The sequence below is a fragment of the Pinus tabuliformis genome, chromosome 6, assembly GCF_031772625.1.
Source record: "Pinus tabuliformis cultivar Carrire ecotype Pingquan chromosome 6, CPIR1, whole genome shotgun sequence".
NCBI classification, from domain to species: Eukaryota; Viridiplantae; Streptophyta; class Pinopsida; order Pinales; family Pinaceae; genus Pinus; species Pinus tabuliformis.
In genome coordinates, this window is record NC_142292.1 from 1,254,650,407 (window position 1) to 1,254,667,208 (window position 16,802).

General features: G+C 41.3%; 1 protein-coding gene across 3 annotated transcripts in view; it reads right to left on the reverse strand.

Moving 5' to 3' along the window:
- LOC149263210 (glycerophosphodiester phosphodiesterase GDPD6-like) overlaps window positions 1–16,802 on the reverse strand; it is a 334,598-nt gene that overhangs the window by 142,597 nt on the left and 175,199 nt on the right. For all 3 annotated transcript variants that reach the window (XM_089387371.1, XM_089387374.1, XM_089387378.1), the window contains one exon: window positions 2,640–2,798. In XM_089387371.1, the coding sequence (XP_089243497.1) occupies window positions 2,640–2,798 (159 nt within the window). The remainder of the gene's footprint in view (window positions 1–2,639; window positions 2,799–16,802) is intronic.

Genomic DNA, 16,802 nt, shown 5'->3' on the forward strand with positions numbered 1-16,802 from the left:
GGCAATTTAACTGCAAAACCCCTGCTACTTTATTTAATTTACAAAGAGGAAAATTATGTCAGATTTATTTTGAAAGGAAACTTGACAAATAGATAATTTGGAGTAATTCAATCGTCTTTAGAAACCTTCTATGGGCGAACTCCCTTGTCTGTAAATATGCATCGCTTCAACCTTCTGAAAAACGCTCCAAAACCTCGTCCTTCTTCGCTAAGAACCAATGAGGACGCTATTTGATCCTTCCAATGCCTAGCTAGGTTGTATTTTGCAACACTGAAACTAGTTTTAATCCCTAGACGATAGTTTCACCCCTAAAGAAGATCCACCCTTAGGATTTCAAATCCTCACACAAAGCTCAATGATCCCACAAAAATCAATTAACCAAATCATGAAATCTTACCCCTAAATAAACTCTCATCTTTCCTTTTGTAATTTTCTTGATCCAAATACTATGGGTCGTTTAAATACAATGAATCACTTTTTAATAATAAAGTCATTTTATAAATTTTATTTCTTAATTAAATCAAGAGTCACTTAATAGTTCCCTTTTTAATTTAATTTCTCACTATCACTTTTAAGATGATATTAAATAATCAAATTAATTTTCTCGTTGTTGAAAATGTAGTGGGTAAAGGTCTTTTGGCTTGTGCCTTAGCCAGTAAAGACCTTGGTTTGTCTTTCTCGAGCATGAGTGCAAGCTCATGAGTTAGACTTCAATTAGGATGAGCTTATTTCCAGTTTACTGGAATAATCATCAAGTTAGCATGCGTAGAGTTGGAGCTTCAGTTAAGTGGAGTCTTCATTAGTTTGACTACAGAATGAGGTGGTAGTTACAAGTTCAGTTAGAGCAAGTTAGTCTTCAATCTTGATTGAAGGAAGAACGAGTTAGTCTCCAATGTTGATTGGAGAGAGAATGAGTTAAGAACTCCAGTGTTGATTGGAGAAAGGACAAGAAGAACTCTCAGTTAGCTCTCAATTAGAACTCGACTTCTAAAATAGAACTAGGCCTCCTTGCATGTTCAAATTGGGTCTATAAAGAGAAGGAAGAAGGCACAGGAATTCATAAGCTTGTTTACAAGTTTGTTCACAAGTTTGTGAGAGGATCTTTGATTGTGGAGAGAACAGAGCTTGTGTCCTAAGAAATAGGAGATCACAAGTGCGCTAGGATTGAGGATATATGCGCAGAGTTGAGAACTTGTGTCCCAAGAAATAGGAGACCACAAGTGGCTAAGATTTAGGAGATATGCGCAGAGTTGAGAACTTGTGTCCCAAGAAATAGGAGACCACAAGTGTGCAAGAGAAAAGGAGGATTTGTGCTAGGTTTTAGGAGCCTCCTATGCACTAGGAAATAGGGACCTAGTGCACATAGAAATAGGAGCTCCTAGTGCGTAAAGATCAAGGAGCAGGATCAAAGGATTGCAGGGACAAGTCAAGGATTCAGCAGGGGAACGGTTGTGTGCTAGAGGGCCGAGATCAAGCAGTGATCAAGATAAGCCAAGATCAACTTATTAGCTGAGATTAGTGAGAAGCAGCAGAACATTTTCTCAGAGACAGATTGCCTTGCAATAGATCAATTGCTCAAGAACAATCAATAAAATACCACAACAAAGGCGCAGGTTTTCCCTGTTGGGTTTCCTGAGTAAACAAATGTGTCAATTTGTGTGATGTGTTTTTTTTTTATCTCTGGTGTCCGCTGCTTCTAATTTGCTAAGAAACTTTGTATCTCGGTGAAAGTAAATTTGGTTTCAGTTTTCAGTAATTTACTACGTAGTTGTAAAGTTTCGTGGAAATTTAACACTCTTGTCCCCTATTCTCGAAAAAAGACATTACAGGTTCCTCCGCTTTTTCCACTCTGAAAGAATCAAGATGGATGACAAATACCATAGTGGTCCATTCTGGATCAAAACTTGATATCTGAGATCTGACCACAACATGGACAGAAAAGGACAACAAGAAAAGGAAACCTGAAAATGCATGTTTAGAAAAGTAAAATGAATGTTAATGGACCGAATATATTCATTGAAGGAATATCCTTAATGTTGAAAAATGAAAATGGTACGTTTGACACTATGTGCTACAGTAGTCCAAAACAGAATAAGAGAATAGCCAATAAACAACAGCATTCAAATATAAAATGACACAAAGAAGTAGTTCGAACTGCGGGATTGTGATTATGATCTAGCAGGCTAAAGAACAAGTAATTGTAAGGAAAATGTAAATAGCTTAGGAAAGACATCCACAAATAGTTCCAGATTCTCTTCATCTATCCTATCTTCTTATTAACCTTGCTATCCACAAGGAAAATAATGTAACCTATTTTGCTGGCTCAATGATGATGAATGAAAATGGCATGTTAGATACTGTGTTATACAGCAGTCCAAGATAGAATAGGAAGGTAGACAAGAAACCACATTGAAATGTAAAACAAAAGAAATAGTTAGAACTGCGGGATTATGATAATGATGTAGCAAGTTAAAGAACAAGTAATTGTAAGGAAAATATTGATAACTTAGAAAAGAAATCCACAAATAGTTACAGAATCTCTTCATCTATTCTATTCTCATATTAACGTTACCATCAGGAGAAAAGAAAGAAATCCATTTTTCTGGCTCAAAGAATGCAAAAGGTACTAGCGTACATACCTGTAAATCATGTGCATGAGCTTTAGCAACAAGATCTGTCGGGGTTGTCAAATAATTTTTTGAATCTGGAGGTACAATGGTGTCCTTCCATGGGCCGATGCCAACGACATACTTTTTTATGAAGTCAAAGTATTTGTCTGAAGTAATTTCCTCATATGACTGTAAATGGACATGATAAAGTTTAGAAAGATGTTAATATTAGCTACCATCTCAATATTTAACGTAGATTCCTTACTACATACAAATACAAAATCCAAGATAACCACCACCTTTCAAACAAAAACTTGAATTGTGATTCTCCTATGATCAAAAACATAAATTACATTACACTAATTGCAGTAGCAGTGTAGAGTTTGTCTCTTAGATAGTCTATAAAGGAGTCTTCATGACTACCTCTCATTCATGTCATGTATCATTTTATCATATTATTAAATATATTTTCTGCCCTTGGGACAACACGGTTATGGGTTCTTGTCTCTCTTCTCTGTAGATGCTTCATTCTTCACAGCAATTCACCAGCATCCACAATCTCTCCGCCCAGGCATAACAGAAGCACCAGCTGTTAGTGTTAACAAAAAAGCAGGCAGCAGACCACAGGCCAACAAGGGGTCCTGTAACAGCACACAGCAACAGGAGGATGAGAGTAATAACACAGTACAGGAGGTTTGTTACAAAAAGCAGGACAATGAGTGCAATATCAAACAGGAGTTGGGGCTCAGCAATAGCAGACAGCAGGCTCTGCAGGGGAATGGCAACAACAACCACGATCAACAGGGTGATTACTGCCCTGCAGTGACCGCATTAATACATGATGCTTTGGCTTCTTCCCCTGATTTCTCCTACTGAGCAGAACAGATCTAAACCCATGCCGCGAGAATGGATAACCTTTAATCACAAATACACAGATTACATTCGGAGGTTCAGGATCTCAAACAATCGGTCACCAAGATGAAACACCAGGCTCACATCTCCAAATATCAGACAATAAAAACATGCAAGAGTTGAAGCCTCAGCAGGCATTATCCAAATAGGAGATGGAAACACAACAGCAAAACCTCAACTCCTGGGTGCAAGCATAGTTTTAAAAACTGGAACCAGTGACCGGACCAGTCCACCTAATGAACCGGGTTTCAAACAGGAACTGGTCAAACTAGGACTAGTTAGATCTCAATGAACCAGTTTAAAAAAAACACGTGAAATAATTAGTTTTTAATGAAAAAAATTATTTTTAAGATTTAAAACCATGAATCCAAACCAATAGACAAAAAATATGCAAAGTTTGCTCATATATATACCATGTAAAATTGAATATATCAAAATGGTACCAAGTGCAATACATATTAGCAACAAAATATATAATCAATGAGGCTCTAAATGGTCTCTAGAGTCCAAAAGCAAATCCTACAAGCTACGGGGCCACTGGCATACTACAAGTCTACACATATGATATTAGTGATCAACATTATCACTTGAAACTTCTCATCACGATCAAACTCAATTGGTTGAGTCTCGACTCCCAAACTTCGCAACTGCTTGAGTCACAAACTTCTTTGCTAGTTCAATGACTTGAGTCTCAACCTTCAGAAGGTATTCTGCTCTAATATGCCCTATTACTTCATTTGGTACTCCACATGGATTCACATGGCCTCCTATCCCAGCCAAGTGTTGCTTGAACCTGTTAAAACTTAATACCCCCTCCTTCAATAGATTTTTGGCAATATTTGCAGATCATTTTGCCATCAATCATATCCCAATGAGCCCATGCATCCTTGGCATTTGGAGGGATGGTGGCTACTACTTAGCTCAAACTTTTTGTTGTTCCACTACTCCAGCAAAAACTCAACACTCTTCAAGCTCACAATGAAGCTCACAAAAACTCTAAATGAGATGTGTGAGGCAAATGAGAGGGGAGACCTCCTTTTATTGGCTTGGAGGGGTTGTTTTTGGAGGGAAACAACCCTTATTTTCCCTCCAAACCACCTCACAAGCCTCCAAGAACGCCTATGGTGGGTCCACGGCCGGCTTGGCAATGAACCAGCCAGTTTATAACGAAACCGGTTGGTTTATGGGAAAATAGGTCGGTTCCGTCATAAATCGGTCGGTTTATGCCCGATTTGTCTTAAAAAAGGGCAAATGACGCACAGAACTGGGTTTTTTGACCAGTTCGATTGGTTTGGCCAATGAACCGGCTAGTTTAACCAATTTATGGTTCAAAGCGGCCGATTTTTAAAACTATAATGGAGATTAGGAGTGATTGGAGAACACTTCTACTAGTTGAGAATTCAAAGAATAAATTTGCATGTGAGTTGATGAATGAAGTAATTTAGGATGACAGGTACACGTTCATCAACGACATTATCTATTACAAAGGGAGGATATTCTTGGTCCATGAATCGTAGCCCAAGGACAGGATCATGAGGGCCATCCATGACTCACCTCTAGCTGAACACCAAGGATTCTTCAAAACATATAGGTAGCCATGAGAGAGATTTGCATGGAAGGGCTCTAAGGGGGACGTTTGGAGCCATGTAGCAAAATGCGCCATTTGCCAGAAAAATAGAATAGAGAAGACCCATTCAAGAGGACTACTACAGCCACTAGCAATCCCAGATCAAAAATGGGAAAGCATTTCAATGGACTTTGTTAGTTTTTGTAGCATTGGAGGTGTTCTAGTCTCGAAATTTTGTGGAGTGGCTAAAACACAGGAGTTCTCCATAACCCATAAATCGTTTATGGAAATTCCACCTAGAAGTGTCTCAATTAGATTATTAGCCTATTTTTTAATATTTCCTTAGTCTAAACTTAGGAAATCTGGTTAATTAATCAGAATTAATTGAGATAAGGTGTGAATCATCTAGAAACTCACATGGATTGACAGGAAAATAATCTTAGCCATTGATTGGAGTCTCAACAGAAGATTAGAAGAAGAAGACGATGGGTAGATGAAGAACACACACACTGGGATCAATTTCCTTGGAGAGTTCAATTCTTCTAGAGAGAAGTTATTGTCGGAAGAGTTCGAGCTTCAGAAGGGAAGGAGAGATAGAGAGGGGCTGGGACAGTGAGTCCGAAGGAAAGATATTCCATATCCAGAGAGTTAGCAGTAGAAGGGCCGTATTTCCTAGCGGATTTGCGCAGAGGGATTCAGAGAGAGATCAATTTTGCAGAAGGAGAGAGAAATTTAGTTGTTATTGGTCTGGAATTTCTCCAGGAGGCCAAGTGAATTTATCCCAGAAGAAGAGACAGCTAGGACATCATTTTTCTTATTGTTTCGGGCTTAGCGAGTTGGGGTCTATGCAAACACTATGCAAAGGTTGTACGACTGGCCAGTTTTGTCAGTTGTCGGAGCAGGATCAGGTGTGGTGTTGAGGTATTTTCCTCACAAATATTTCGGCTAGTTTATTTTGTTGATTGGATCGCCAGTTGAGCATCCAGAGATTGTACTTAGAATTTCACTGTTGCTTAATAATATAAAACGCTCAATTGTTGCACCAGTTTTCCCAAGTTGGGGTTTTTCCATGGACATTTGTCCAAAAATAGGTGTGTCAATTTTTGTCTATGTGTGTGCTAGAATATTTCTCAGTTTCCAACGCTATTATTTTCCGGAGTTTTATTTGTGACGGTTGCAGTGTGATTTATTCGATATTTGTCGTAGAAAATAAATTGTTAATTAACTGAAACTTAGAAGAATTAATCCCAGTTGTTGCAATTAGATTTCAATAGTGAAATTTTCACATGATATTGGATTGTGATTGATCAGACGGGGAAGCTCAGAAGTGGAGACAGAAGAATTTGCTACTCTAAGGGAGCAGCGTGATGTTTTTTTAGGGGTTGCGCAGAGCCTAAGCCAGTCAAATTGAATTGCTTGGAGAAGTTCGATTTTTCAGTGCAGGTTGGAAGAAAAGTTCGGCTTCCCAATTGAGTGATTCTGGCAGGCAAAGGGAGCAGCAGCGGCTTAGATTTTCGCTGAGCAGATTCCATGTTTGGGCGCAGAGGGCTTTGCAGTAGGTTGCAAAAGCAAAATAAGCATCGGGCGGAAGAGAAAAATCACACACTAAGGGAAATTCTTCTCTAGGGATTTCGAGTTTTAGAATTCCAATTTTCCTGTTGCAGATTAGCAGGAGTTGTGGGTAGAATTCCTCACTCCATAAGGGAGTGTGTGTAGCAGATCCTGTTGATTTCTGGTAGCATCGGATGTGATCTAAGTCTCGAATTTTGCAGGGAAGCTTAGGCACATGTATTAGAAAGAACCTAGAAATCATTCTAGGAAATTCCACCCAGAAACAATTTTATTAAAATAATTAATTATTTTTAAAGGGACCCAAAGTCTAAACTTAGGAAATAAAATAATTAAAGGGTATTAATTTAAATTGTGGGTGTAACTTCTGGAAGAAGACGAGGATCACACAGAAATGATCTTAGCCAGTGATTAACTTCTAATTTGGGCCGCTGAATATCAACGAGGAGATTATTTAAGGAGGCTTGAGGGTCACTTGGAAAAACACACACAGAGTTTAGAAGTTCGATTTTCTGAAGTAGAGCAGAGGAGTTGCCAAAAGAATTTCAATAATGAGCTTTTGAAGTGAGGAGCAGGGATTTTTGGGTTGGAGTATCTTCTCGAGAGCCCAAGATACGCAACAGAGAGGTAGAGAGATACCAGGAGGAGGAAACACAGACCCAGGAGGGATTGGCGTTGGGCTAGAAGGGCCCACGCAGTGCTAAGCAAAGCCACAAGGGCTCATGCAGAAGCTGTGTAGTCTTCCAGCAGAAGTCCAAGATTTGTCGGGGAATTGATGTCTGAGCCAGGAGGGTTGACGTCAGATCTCCAAGAGGCAAGTGGACACGTGCAGAGTCTTTGAGGCTGACACAAGGCCTATGTAGGGTCAACGCAGAGATAGTCGGGGATAGTTGGTTCAACTATCGGATTAACTAGGACTTGCTGGGTAGAGTGAGGTAATCTCACTAAGTTTTTCTGCCAGTTTATTTCTCTGTAACTGGATTTCCATAAGGGCATCCAGAGTTGTATTCAGAAACTACTACTTAATAATATAAAACCCTTAGAGTTGTTGCACCAGTTTTCTCACATTGGGTTTTTCCGGCGACATTTGTACAAAATAATATTGTCACTTGTGTGGATTTTTCTCTATTGTTCTATTCTTGTTTTGGGAAAATTAATTAATTAATTAAGCGAAGGTTGTAGTTGTATTAGTTTCAATATTTGTTGTAGGAAGCAGTATATAATTTGTTTCAGTAATTAACAAATAGGAGAAGTTTAATCAATTGCTACAGTAGTAGATTCGGGTGAGGATTCTCGAATTTTCACATGGTATCAAAGCAATGCAAGTAAAGCAAGAAGAATAGCACCAGAGAACCTAGCGTTGAGCAGAAGAGGGAGATCAGCTGCAGGAGGCAACAGTTCGAAACCCCAGAGGGTTTGCGCAATCCTGGTCGGAGGGATGATTTTCGAGGCAATCTCTCTCCGAGTGAGTCGACAGAGAGGTAGGAATCCCAGTTCGAAAGTTTGTCATGGCAGAGGGAGTAGCGCTGAAGCCTCAGCGTGAGGAGAAGCTGGTGGGATGCAGTCTTTTTTGCAGGCCATTTTGCTGGGCAAAAAGACGTCAGAAGAGAAGAGAAGCACAGTGAGAGAACTTTTCCTCAGTAGACTTCCCGTCGAGAAGTCTGTTTTCTTATTAGCTGAGCAGCATCAGTAAGAACCAGAGAGGAGATTTCCGACATTTCTGGCAGAGATGGCAACTAATGGCTTGAGGGATCGGGATAGGTTGGACGAAGCATCCAACTATGTCATATGGAAGGCTAGATTATCATTCCTTCTAGATGAGCATTCCCTCGAGACATATGTCGACAGAGTGGTGGTTGTGCCTACAGATGCAAATCGATTGAAAAAGTACCGAGTTGAAATGGCAAAGGCAAAAACAATGATCCTCGACGGAGTGAAGGATCATGTTTTCTGTCACATTGCTAGCATAGGGACTGCTAAGGAGATGTGGGATGCATTTTCTACGCTATATCAAGGATCTTTCGAGCAGCAGAAGATGTACTTGGAGAAGAAGCTGAGATCTGCTCAGATGCAGAAGGGGGAGCACGTGGATCCATTTCTCACGAAGCTTCAGGAGACCCGTGATGACTTATTTGTTGTGGGGTCTACACCTCAAGACTTAGAGTTGGTTAGACTGGCCCTCAATTCAGTCTCAGATGAGTGGCAAGTCTTTGTCTAGTGTATCCGGGGCAGGGCAACTTTGCCGAATTGGGATGAGATGTGGGCAACTCTCAAGCAAGAGGAGCTGAGGAGAAACTTGGTCAAGTTTAAGCTTGACGGAAGCAGCAGTAGTGGGTCGAAGTCCAAGGAGAAGGAGGATAATACAACCCTTGCATCTAAGGGACAACAAGAGCAACAAAGATGTGAGAAGGACGTCTCGAAGATAAAATGCTTTAGGTGTGGTGAGATGGGTCCTATGCTATTCAATGTCCTATCAGGAAGAAGGACAAAGATGAGAAGCACGATCTGAAGGCTACACCCACGACAATCGAGGAGGAGGAGTTCGCCATGAGATTCGAGATATCTGCAGGAGGGAGGTGGGCCGATTTGGAGTTTTAGTTAGAAAGAGCTATAGATGGGCAAGATCCTTGAGGAGCCCACCTCTTGGATCAATTCCTTGCTACGGGAGCCCAGATTAGAAGAATCAAGATGGACTAGTGTTGGATGGTGCCAAAGAGTGTCGGAGAGACAGTTGCAGTGGCTAGGAGCGCCAGAGATTGAGAAATACAGAGCAGAGTTGGCAGCAGTACAGATGGAACATAGCAGAGGTCAGCAGCAGCGCAGTAGATTCAGAGGGTTAGTGCAGATACTAGCAGCAGTCAGGCTCCAACATTCACACGGTATCATACTGAACACAGTTAGTTTAGTAATTTGGGATGTTTTTCCGTTGCTGATGGAGTAGCAACAACAGTTTGCACTGCAATTCCAGTTGGCAATGGCAGTGCCAAAAACAACACGAATGCAGAATTTTAGAGGGAGTTGCAGTACGAATGCAGTGTTGATAGTGGCAGGGTCAGCAGCAGTACAAATGCAGCATTTGCACAGTGGTTGGTGGACAACATGTCATACATTAGCAGCACAGAGGGAGATGTTATATAACATAGTGACGCTCCAGTAGGGTGAGTTGCTAGAGCACATTCCTCGCTAAGAGGGAGTGCTGATTTCTGGTAGCATCGGATGTGCTGTAAGTCTCAAATTTTGCAGGGAGACTTAGGCACATGTATTCCCAAGAACCCAGAAAGCGTTTTGGGAAATTCCACCCAGAAACAGTTTTATTAAAATAATTAATTATTTTTAAAGGGACCTTAAGTATAAACTTAGGAAAATAAAATAATTAAAGGGTATTAATATAAAATTTGGGTGTAACTTCTAGAAGAAGACGAGAATCAAGAAGAAATGATCTTAGCCATTGATTAGCTTCTAATCTGGGTCGTTGAATATCAACGAGGAGATTATTTAAGGAGGCTTGAGGGTCACTTGGAAGACACACAGAATTTAGAAGTTCGATTTTCTGAAGCAGAGTAGAGGAGTTGTCGGGAGAATTTCGATAGTGAACTTTTAAAGTGAGGGGCAAGGATATTTGGGTTGGAGTATTTTCTCCAGAGCCCAAGATACGCAACAGAGAGGCAGACAGACACTAGGAGGAGGCAACGCAGACCCAAGAGGGGTTGATGTTGGGCTAGAAGGGCCCACGTAGTGCTTGACGTAGAGCCAGAAGGGCTCACGCAGAAGCAGCGCAGTCTTCCAGTAGAAGTCTGATCTTTGTCGAGAATTGACATCTAAGCCAGGAGGGTTGACGTTAGAGCTCCAGGAGGCAAATAGACCCAGCGCTGAGCTGAAACATAGCCTTCGAGGATGACGGAGGGTCAGCGCAGAGATAACCGGGACAGTTGGTTCAACTGCCGAATCAACCGGGATTTGCCGGGTAGAGTGAGGTAATCTCACTAAGTTTTTCTCCCAGTTTATTTCTCTCTAACTGGATTGCGAGAAGGGCATCCAAAGTTGTATTCAGAAACTACTGCTTAATAATATAAAACCCTTAGAGTTGTTGCATCGGTTTTCCCGCATTGGGTCTTTTCGGGGATATTTGTCCAAAAAAATACTATGTCACTTGTGTGGATTTTTCTCTATTGTTATGTTCTTGCTTTGGGCAGATTAATTAAGTGAAGGTTGCAGTTGTATTAGCTTCGATATTTGCTATCGGAAGCAGTAGATAATTTGTTTTAGTGATCAACAAATAGGATAAGTTTAATTAGTTGTTGCAGTAGTAGATTCGGGTTAGGATTCTCAAATTTTCACAAATCCAGCAGCCGAGCAGAGGGAAAGAGGGAGATTTTCGATCAGATTTAGAGATGGCCATAGTGGGGCTTAGAGATCAGGATAGGTTGGAGGGAGCCTCCAACTATGTCATCTGGAAGGCTAGCATGTCCATCCTTTTGGATGAATATGGTCTAAAAGCCTATGTGGATAATGTGTTAATAGTACCCCAGAACGTGGATCAGTTGAAAGAGTACAAAAAAGAAATGGCAAAGGCGAAGCAAATGATCATCGATGTAGTCCGAGATCATATAGTCTCACATGTGGTAGACAAAGGTACGACCAAGGAAATGTGGGATGCCCTCTCCCAGCTATATCAGAGTTCTTCCAAGCAGCGGAAGATGTTTCTCCAAGAAAAGTTGAGAAGCATCAGGATGCAGAAGGGTGAATGCATAGATCCCTTCCTCACTAGAATTCAGGAGGTCCGTGATCAGCTAGCAGCCATTGGGGAGGCACCCCAATGCACATAGATTGTACGGTTGGCACTAAACACTGTCTCAAGGAGTGGCAAGTGTTTGTCCAAAGTATCTTGGGCAAAGACACTTTTCCTGGGTGGGACAAGATGTGGGCCGATCTACAGCAGGAGGAGTTGAGGCGAGCTCTGTTAAAGAGCACCATCAGCGAAAGAAGCAACAAGGTCATGAAGGGTGAGAAGGAAGAGGAGGATGTGGTCATAGCATAAAAAGGTCCCAGTCAGGGACAGGGGGAAAAGAAGAAGAAAAAGGACCTATCTAAGGTCAAGTGCTTCAGGTGTGGCGAGGTTAGCCACTACAACACCCAGTGTTCTCGCAGAAAGAAGGACAAGCAAGAGAAGCAGGACCACGTGGCAGCGTCCACAAAGATAGACAAGTTGTCCTCCAGTCTAAAGGAAGATTTTGCGATGATGGCAGCTATACCTCCAAGAGTGAGGTGGGGCGATCTAAAGTTGTACTCCCAGAGTTGCAGAATTTGGGCAGGATCCATTGAGGTGTCTTCCTCGTGGATAATTACATTGCTACAGGGGCCCACAATATTCAGTAGCACGATGGATCAATGTCAGTGATGCAGTCAGATTCCAAAGTGACAGTTGCAGACTAGTTGTAATGAGGTGTTGAGTAGCGTAGAGCAGTGTTGATAACAGAGCAGGAGGCTTCGTAGCAGAGTCAGAAGCAACGCAGATTCCTTAGTGGACAATGCAAAGGCTAGTAGCAGCCAAATGTTGAGGAGACAGATGTAGCACAGAGATAGTTGATTCAAAATTTCGGATGCTTCTTAGTTGCAGTAGCAGCAACAACAGTTGAGAGGGAGTTGCAATGTAGATGCAGAGTTAGAAATAGTACAACAGTGTCAGCAACAACACAGATGCAACATCAGAGTTGCGCAGTGGTTGGTGGGCAGTGGAAGATAGTCACAGTGCCCAGACATCAACAACGTGATAGAGGGTGATACAAAGACATGGTGTGTCGCAGTAGTGCGCACTAGAACACCTTCCTCGCTAAGAGGGAGTGTTATTTTTTGTAGCATCGAAGGTGTTCTAGTCTTGAAAATTTGTGGAGAGGCTAAAAAACAGGAGTTCTCCATACCCAAAAATCATTTCAAGAAATTCCACTTGGAAGTGTCTTAATTAGATTATTAGCTTATTTTTTAATATTTCCTAAGTCTAAACTTAGGAAATCTGGTTAATTAATCAGAATTAATTGAGATAAGGTGTGAATCATCTAGAAACTCACACAAATCGACAAGAAAATAATCTTATCCATCCATTAAGATTTAATGTTGGCCACTGGAGTCTCAACAAAAGATTATAAGAAGTTGATGGATAGATGGAGAACACACACACTGAGATTGATTTCCTTGGAGAGTTCAATTTTTCTAGAGAGCAATTGTTGTCGAAAGAGTTTGAGCTTTAGAAGGGAAGCAGAGACAGAGAGGGGTAGGGACAGTGAGTCCAGAGGAAAGATCTTCCAGATCTAGAGAGTCAGCAGTAGAAGGGCCATATTTCCCAGTGGAGCAGTGTAGAGGTAGTGTAGAATGCTTCAGAGGGAGATCGATTTTGTTGAAGGAGAGAGAAATTCAGTTGCTATTGGTCCGAAAATTCTCCAGGAGGCTAAGAAAATTTCTCCTAGATGCAGAGTCAGCCAAGACATCATTTTTCTTGCAGTTCCAGGCTTAGCAAGTTGGCGTCTGTGAAAGCACTGCGCAGAGGGTCACGCAAACACTGTACGACTAGCCAGTTTTGTTAGTTGTCGAAGCAGCATCAGGCATGGTGTTGAGGTATTTGCCTCAGATATTTCGACCAGTTTATTTTGTTGATTGGATTGTCAGTTGAGCATCCAGAGATTGTACTCAGAATTTCACTGCTGCTTAAAAATATAAAACCCTCAGCTGCTGCATAGGTTTTCCCAAGTTGGGATTTTCCAAGGACATTTGTCTAAAAATAAGTATGTCAATTATTTTGTGTGTGCTAGAATATTTCTCAGTTTCCGGCATTATTATTTTCCGCATTTTTATTTGTGAAGGATGCAGTGTGATTTATTCGATATTTTTCGTAGCAAATAAATTGTTAATTAACTAACAATTAGAAGAATTAATCCTAGTTGCTACAATAGGATTTCATTAGTGAAATTTTCACAGATTCATCACATAGCTTCTGAAGGTGCAAGGGAGAGATTATATCTTTGTGATGGTGGATAGGTTAACAAAATTTGCCCATTCGTGGCCATATCTTCTGAATACTTAGCAATATAAGTGGCAGAGACATTCTTTCAGGAGGTCTTCATACTGCACAGGATTCCCAAACACATTATCCGTGAATGAGATAGCAGATTCTTCAACGCATTTTGGCAGGAGCTATTCAAATTAGCTGACACGGAGCTCATCCCGAGTACCAGTTATAATCCGTAGATAGATGACCAGATAGAAATCATTAATAAGTGGGTGGAAGGATATCTAAGAAACTATGTAGTTAGGCAACAGAAAACTTGGATTAGTTGGTTGCACTTGGGTGAGTACTGTTATAACACCACCTACCATATGTCTATCGGGGTGACTCCCTTCAGAGCATTGTATGATGTTCCCACATTCATTGAGATGGCACTAGGAGACAGCAGGGCACCAAGGTCACGAATTAGTTGCAGGAGAGCTAGGATATTCTTAGAATTCTCAAGGATAACCTACAAGTAGCCCAAAATCAACAAAATATGTATGCAGATTGCCACAGGGTGGAGTGCAACTTCTAGGAGGGGGATTTTTTTCACTGGGACTTCAGCCACATAGGCAATCATCTTTGAAGGAGAGTGGCTCTGAGATATTAAAGCCATGATTCTATTGACCTTACAAGGTGATCAAGAAGATTGGGAAGGTTTCTTATGAATTAAAATTGTTCAAAGAAAGAAAGATTCATAATGTTTTCCATGTATCTTGCCTTAAAAAGTTTCATGGACAGTAGGTCAGGGCCACACCAGAGCTTCCTCCACTTGACAAGAAGGGGCAATTGTTTCTCATTTCAGAGGAGGTCATGGACATGAGGGAAGGAAGTTGAGGAGTAGAGTCCTCTGAGAGTATTTAATTCGATGATGTAATATTCCTAATTAGCCAAGGCTAATTGGAATATTCGATTTTGTTCAATTTTTGCCTTCTATAGTTATTTGTAAATAAAAAGTGAGGAAGGGGGACATAACTCACTTTAGAATAAAAAGTCACTTCCTAGGTAGCACAACGTTGTGACTTAAAGGGGAGCCAAGGGGGCCAAAGGGGGACGCAGAAATGGAGCCCACGCAGACACATGGAGAGACTGCGCAGGAGGGAAGAACACGTGGCAAGAGGAGAAGCACGTAGGAGGAGGTGAGCCTAGGGATTGTGAGAGGCAGAGGCTATAAAATAGAGAGGAGCCCCCTCATTTTGGATCATTCAGTTATGTGCATTTTGAGCTAGTCGTTTCGACTTCTGAGCACGCTGGCTGTTTAACTGGTTTGCAGCATTGTTTAGTGCATTGAGTGTCTTCGTTCGGAGATCTCACCCTTAGCCCCGGGGGACTTTGAGTGCCTGTTCGGGCAAGGTATTTCCATCGGTATTTCAGTAGTAGTTTTATTAGCAGTTTAGCAGCAGTTTCATCAGCATTTTGGAGGACTGCACAGCACTTGGAGAGGGACGCAGTTCTTTTTGGTTGCAGTGCTGGATTGGGGATTTGCAGGTGGATTTATGCTGGGAGATTAAGCAGGGGTCCAACTCTTGTCTCATTGGAGGATTTTTGGCAGGGTTTCAGGCAGTGTTTTAGGTAGTGTTAAGTTTGGTATGTTCTATGCTTATAACAGTTTACTTCTTTTTCTTATTATATTCCACCGATTAGCAATCACATGTACATAAAGTAAAGTGCAGATAGAACATTAAACGATCGACAGAAAACAAGCCAAGACAAGAGACACAAGATGTGGCGGCTAGCCAGGGACAAACCCCACAATGTGTGGGGAAACCCTTTGATCAAATCTTCTTTTATCTTCAATAATTCAGCAGAGAGAAATAGTACAATAAATCTGATTCATATCAGCAGTAGCAAACCCTAGATCAGTAGCATTGGCATTAGCGGCTTCATTATCAAACTAGGGCAGACCATATCTCACAAACCGACAGTCGGATTGACTTCATTCCACCACCAAAAGTTTCGGCTTCCAGAGGAGGTTCAGATGAACCTACAACGCAGTTCAGATGAGGAGATCTTCTAGGCCACACAAGTCAATCTTTACTTCTGCATTTGCAGCTTTAGTTTCAGCAGTTTCTGACTTCAAACTAGGCAGTCGATATCTTGCAAACCGTTCGTCGGATTGACTTCATTCCACCACCAAAAGTTGCGGCTCTCAAAGGAGGTTCAGATGAACCTACAACGCAGTTCCAAAGAGGAGATCTTCTAGGCCACGCAAGTCAATCTTTACTTCTGCAGTTGCAGCTTCAGTTTCAGCAGTTTCCGGCTTCAAACTAGGGCAGTCGATATCTTGCAAACCGTTCGTCGGATTGACTTCATTCCACCACCAAAAGTTGTGGCTTTCAAAGGAGGTTCAAATGAAATTATAGCGCAGTTCCAAAGAGGAGATCTTCTAGGCCACGCAAGTCAATCTTTACTTCTGCAGTTGCAGCTTCAAATTCAACAGCTTTCGGCTTCACATGTGTGAGAGAGAGAGACCCATTTCAGCGCAGTAGAGAAGAGACTCATATCTGCGCAGTAGAGAGAGAGAGATGTGATGAGATGAGTGAGTCCAAATGAGGAAAAGTCCTCTTATATTTATACACAACGTTGGTGGTTGAATAGATGCGATTGTTGGGCTTCTGAGCCTACATGAGTTGTAGGTCGGCTTGATAATAATTTCATAATCAAAATAAATTCATATCTCCATGAATAATTATCGGAATTGGATGATCTTTATATCAATCCTACACCTCTCGACGAGAGGAATCTAATAAAAATATTATTATCCATGAATAAGATGACCCACATGAAGTTTTGCCCTGGTTGCCAATTTTAACACTCCCTCTCAACCATGGAGAACTTCATCTGCAATCTGTCTATCGGTCATTACTATTCATCCATCAAATGCACTACCTTGTACAGCCTGACCCTTGCCCTGCTCTGCTCTATTTTCCCTGTTCTGCTTTGTCTTGTTCTGCCCTGCACTGATCTGTACTGTTTTGTACTGTTCTGCTCTGCTCTTGCATTGTTCTCTTCTACTCTGCTTTTGTCCGAATTATGAAGAAGAAGAAATGATCGAGGATGTATCATACTGACTCAAATTCAGTCTCAGAGTATGTACCACTGGTCC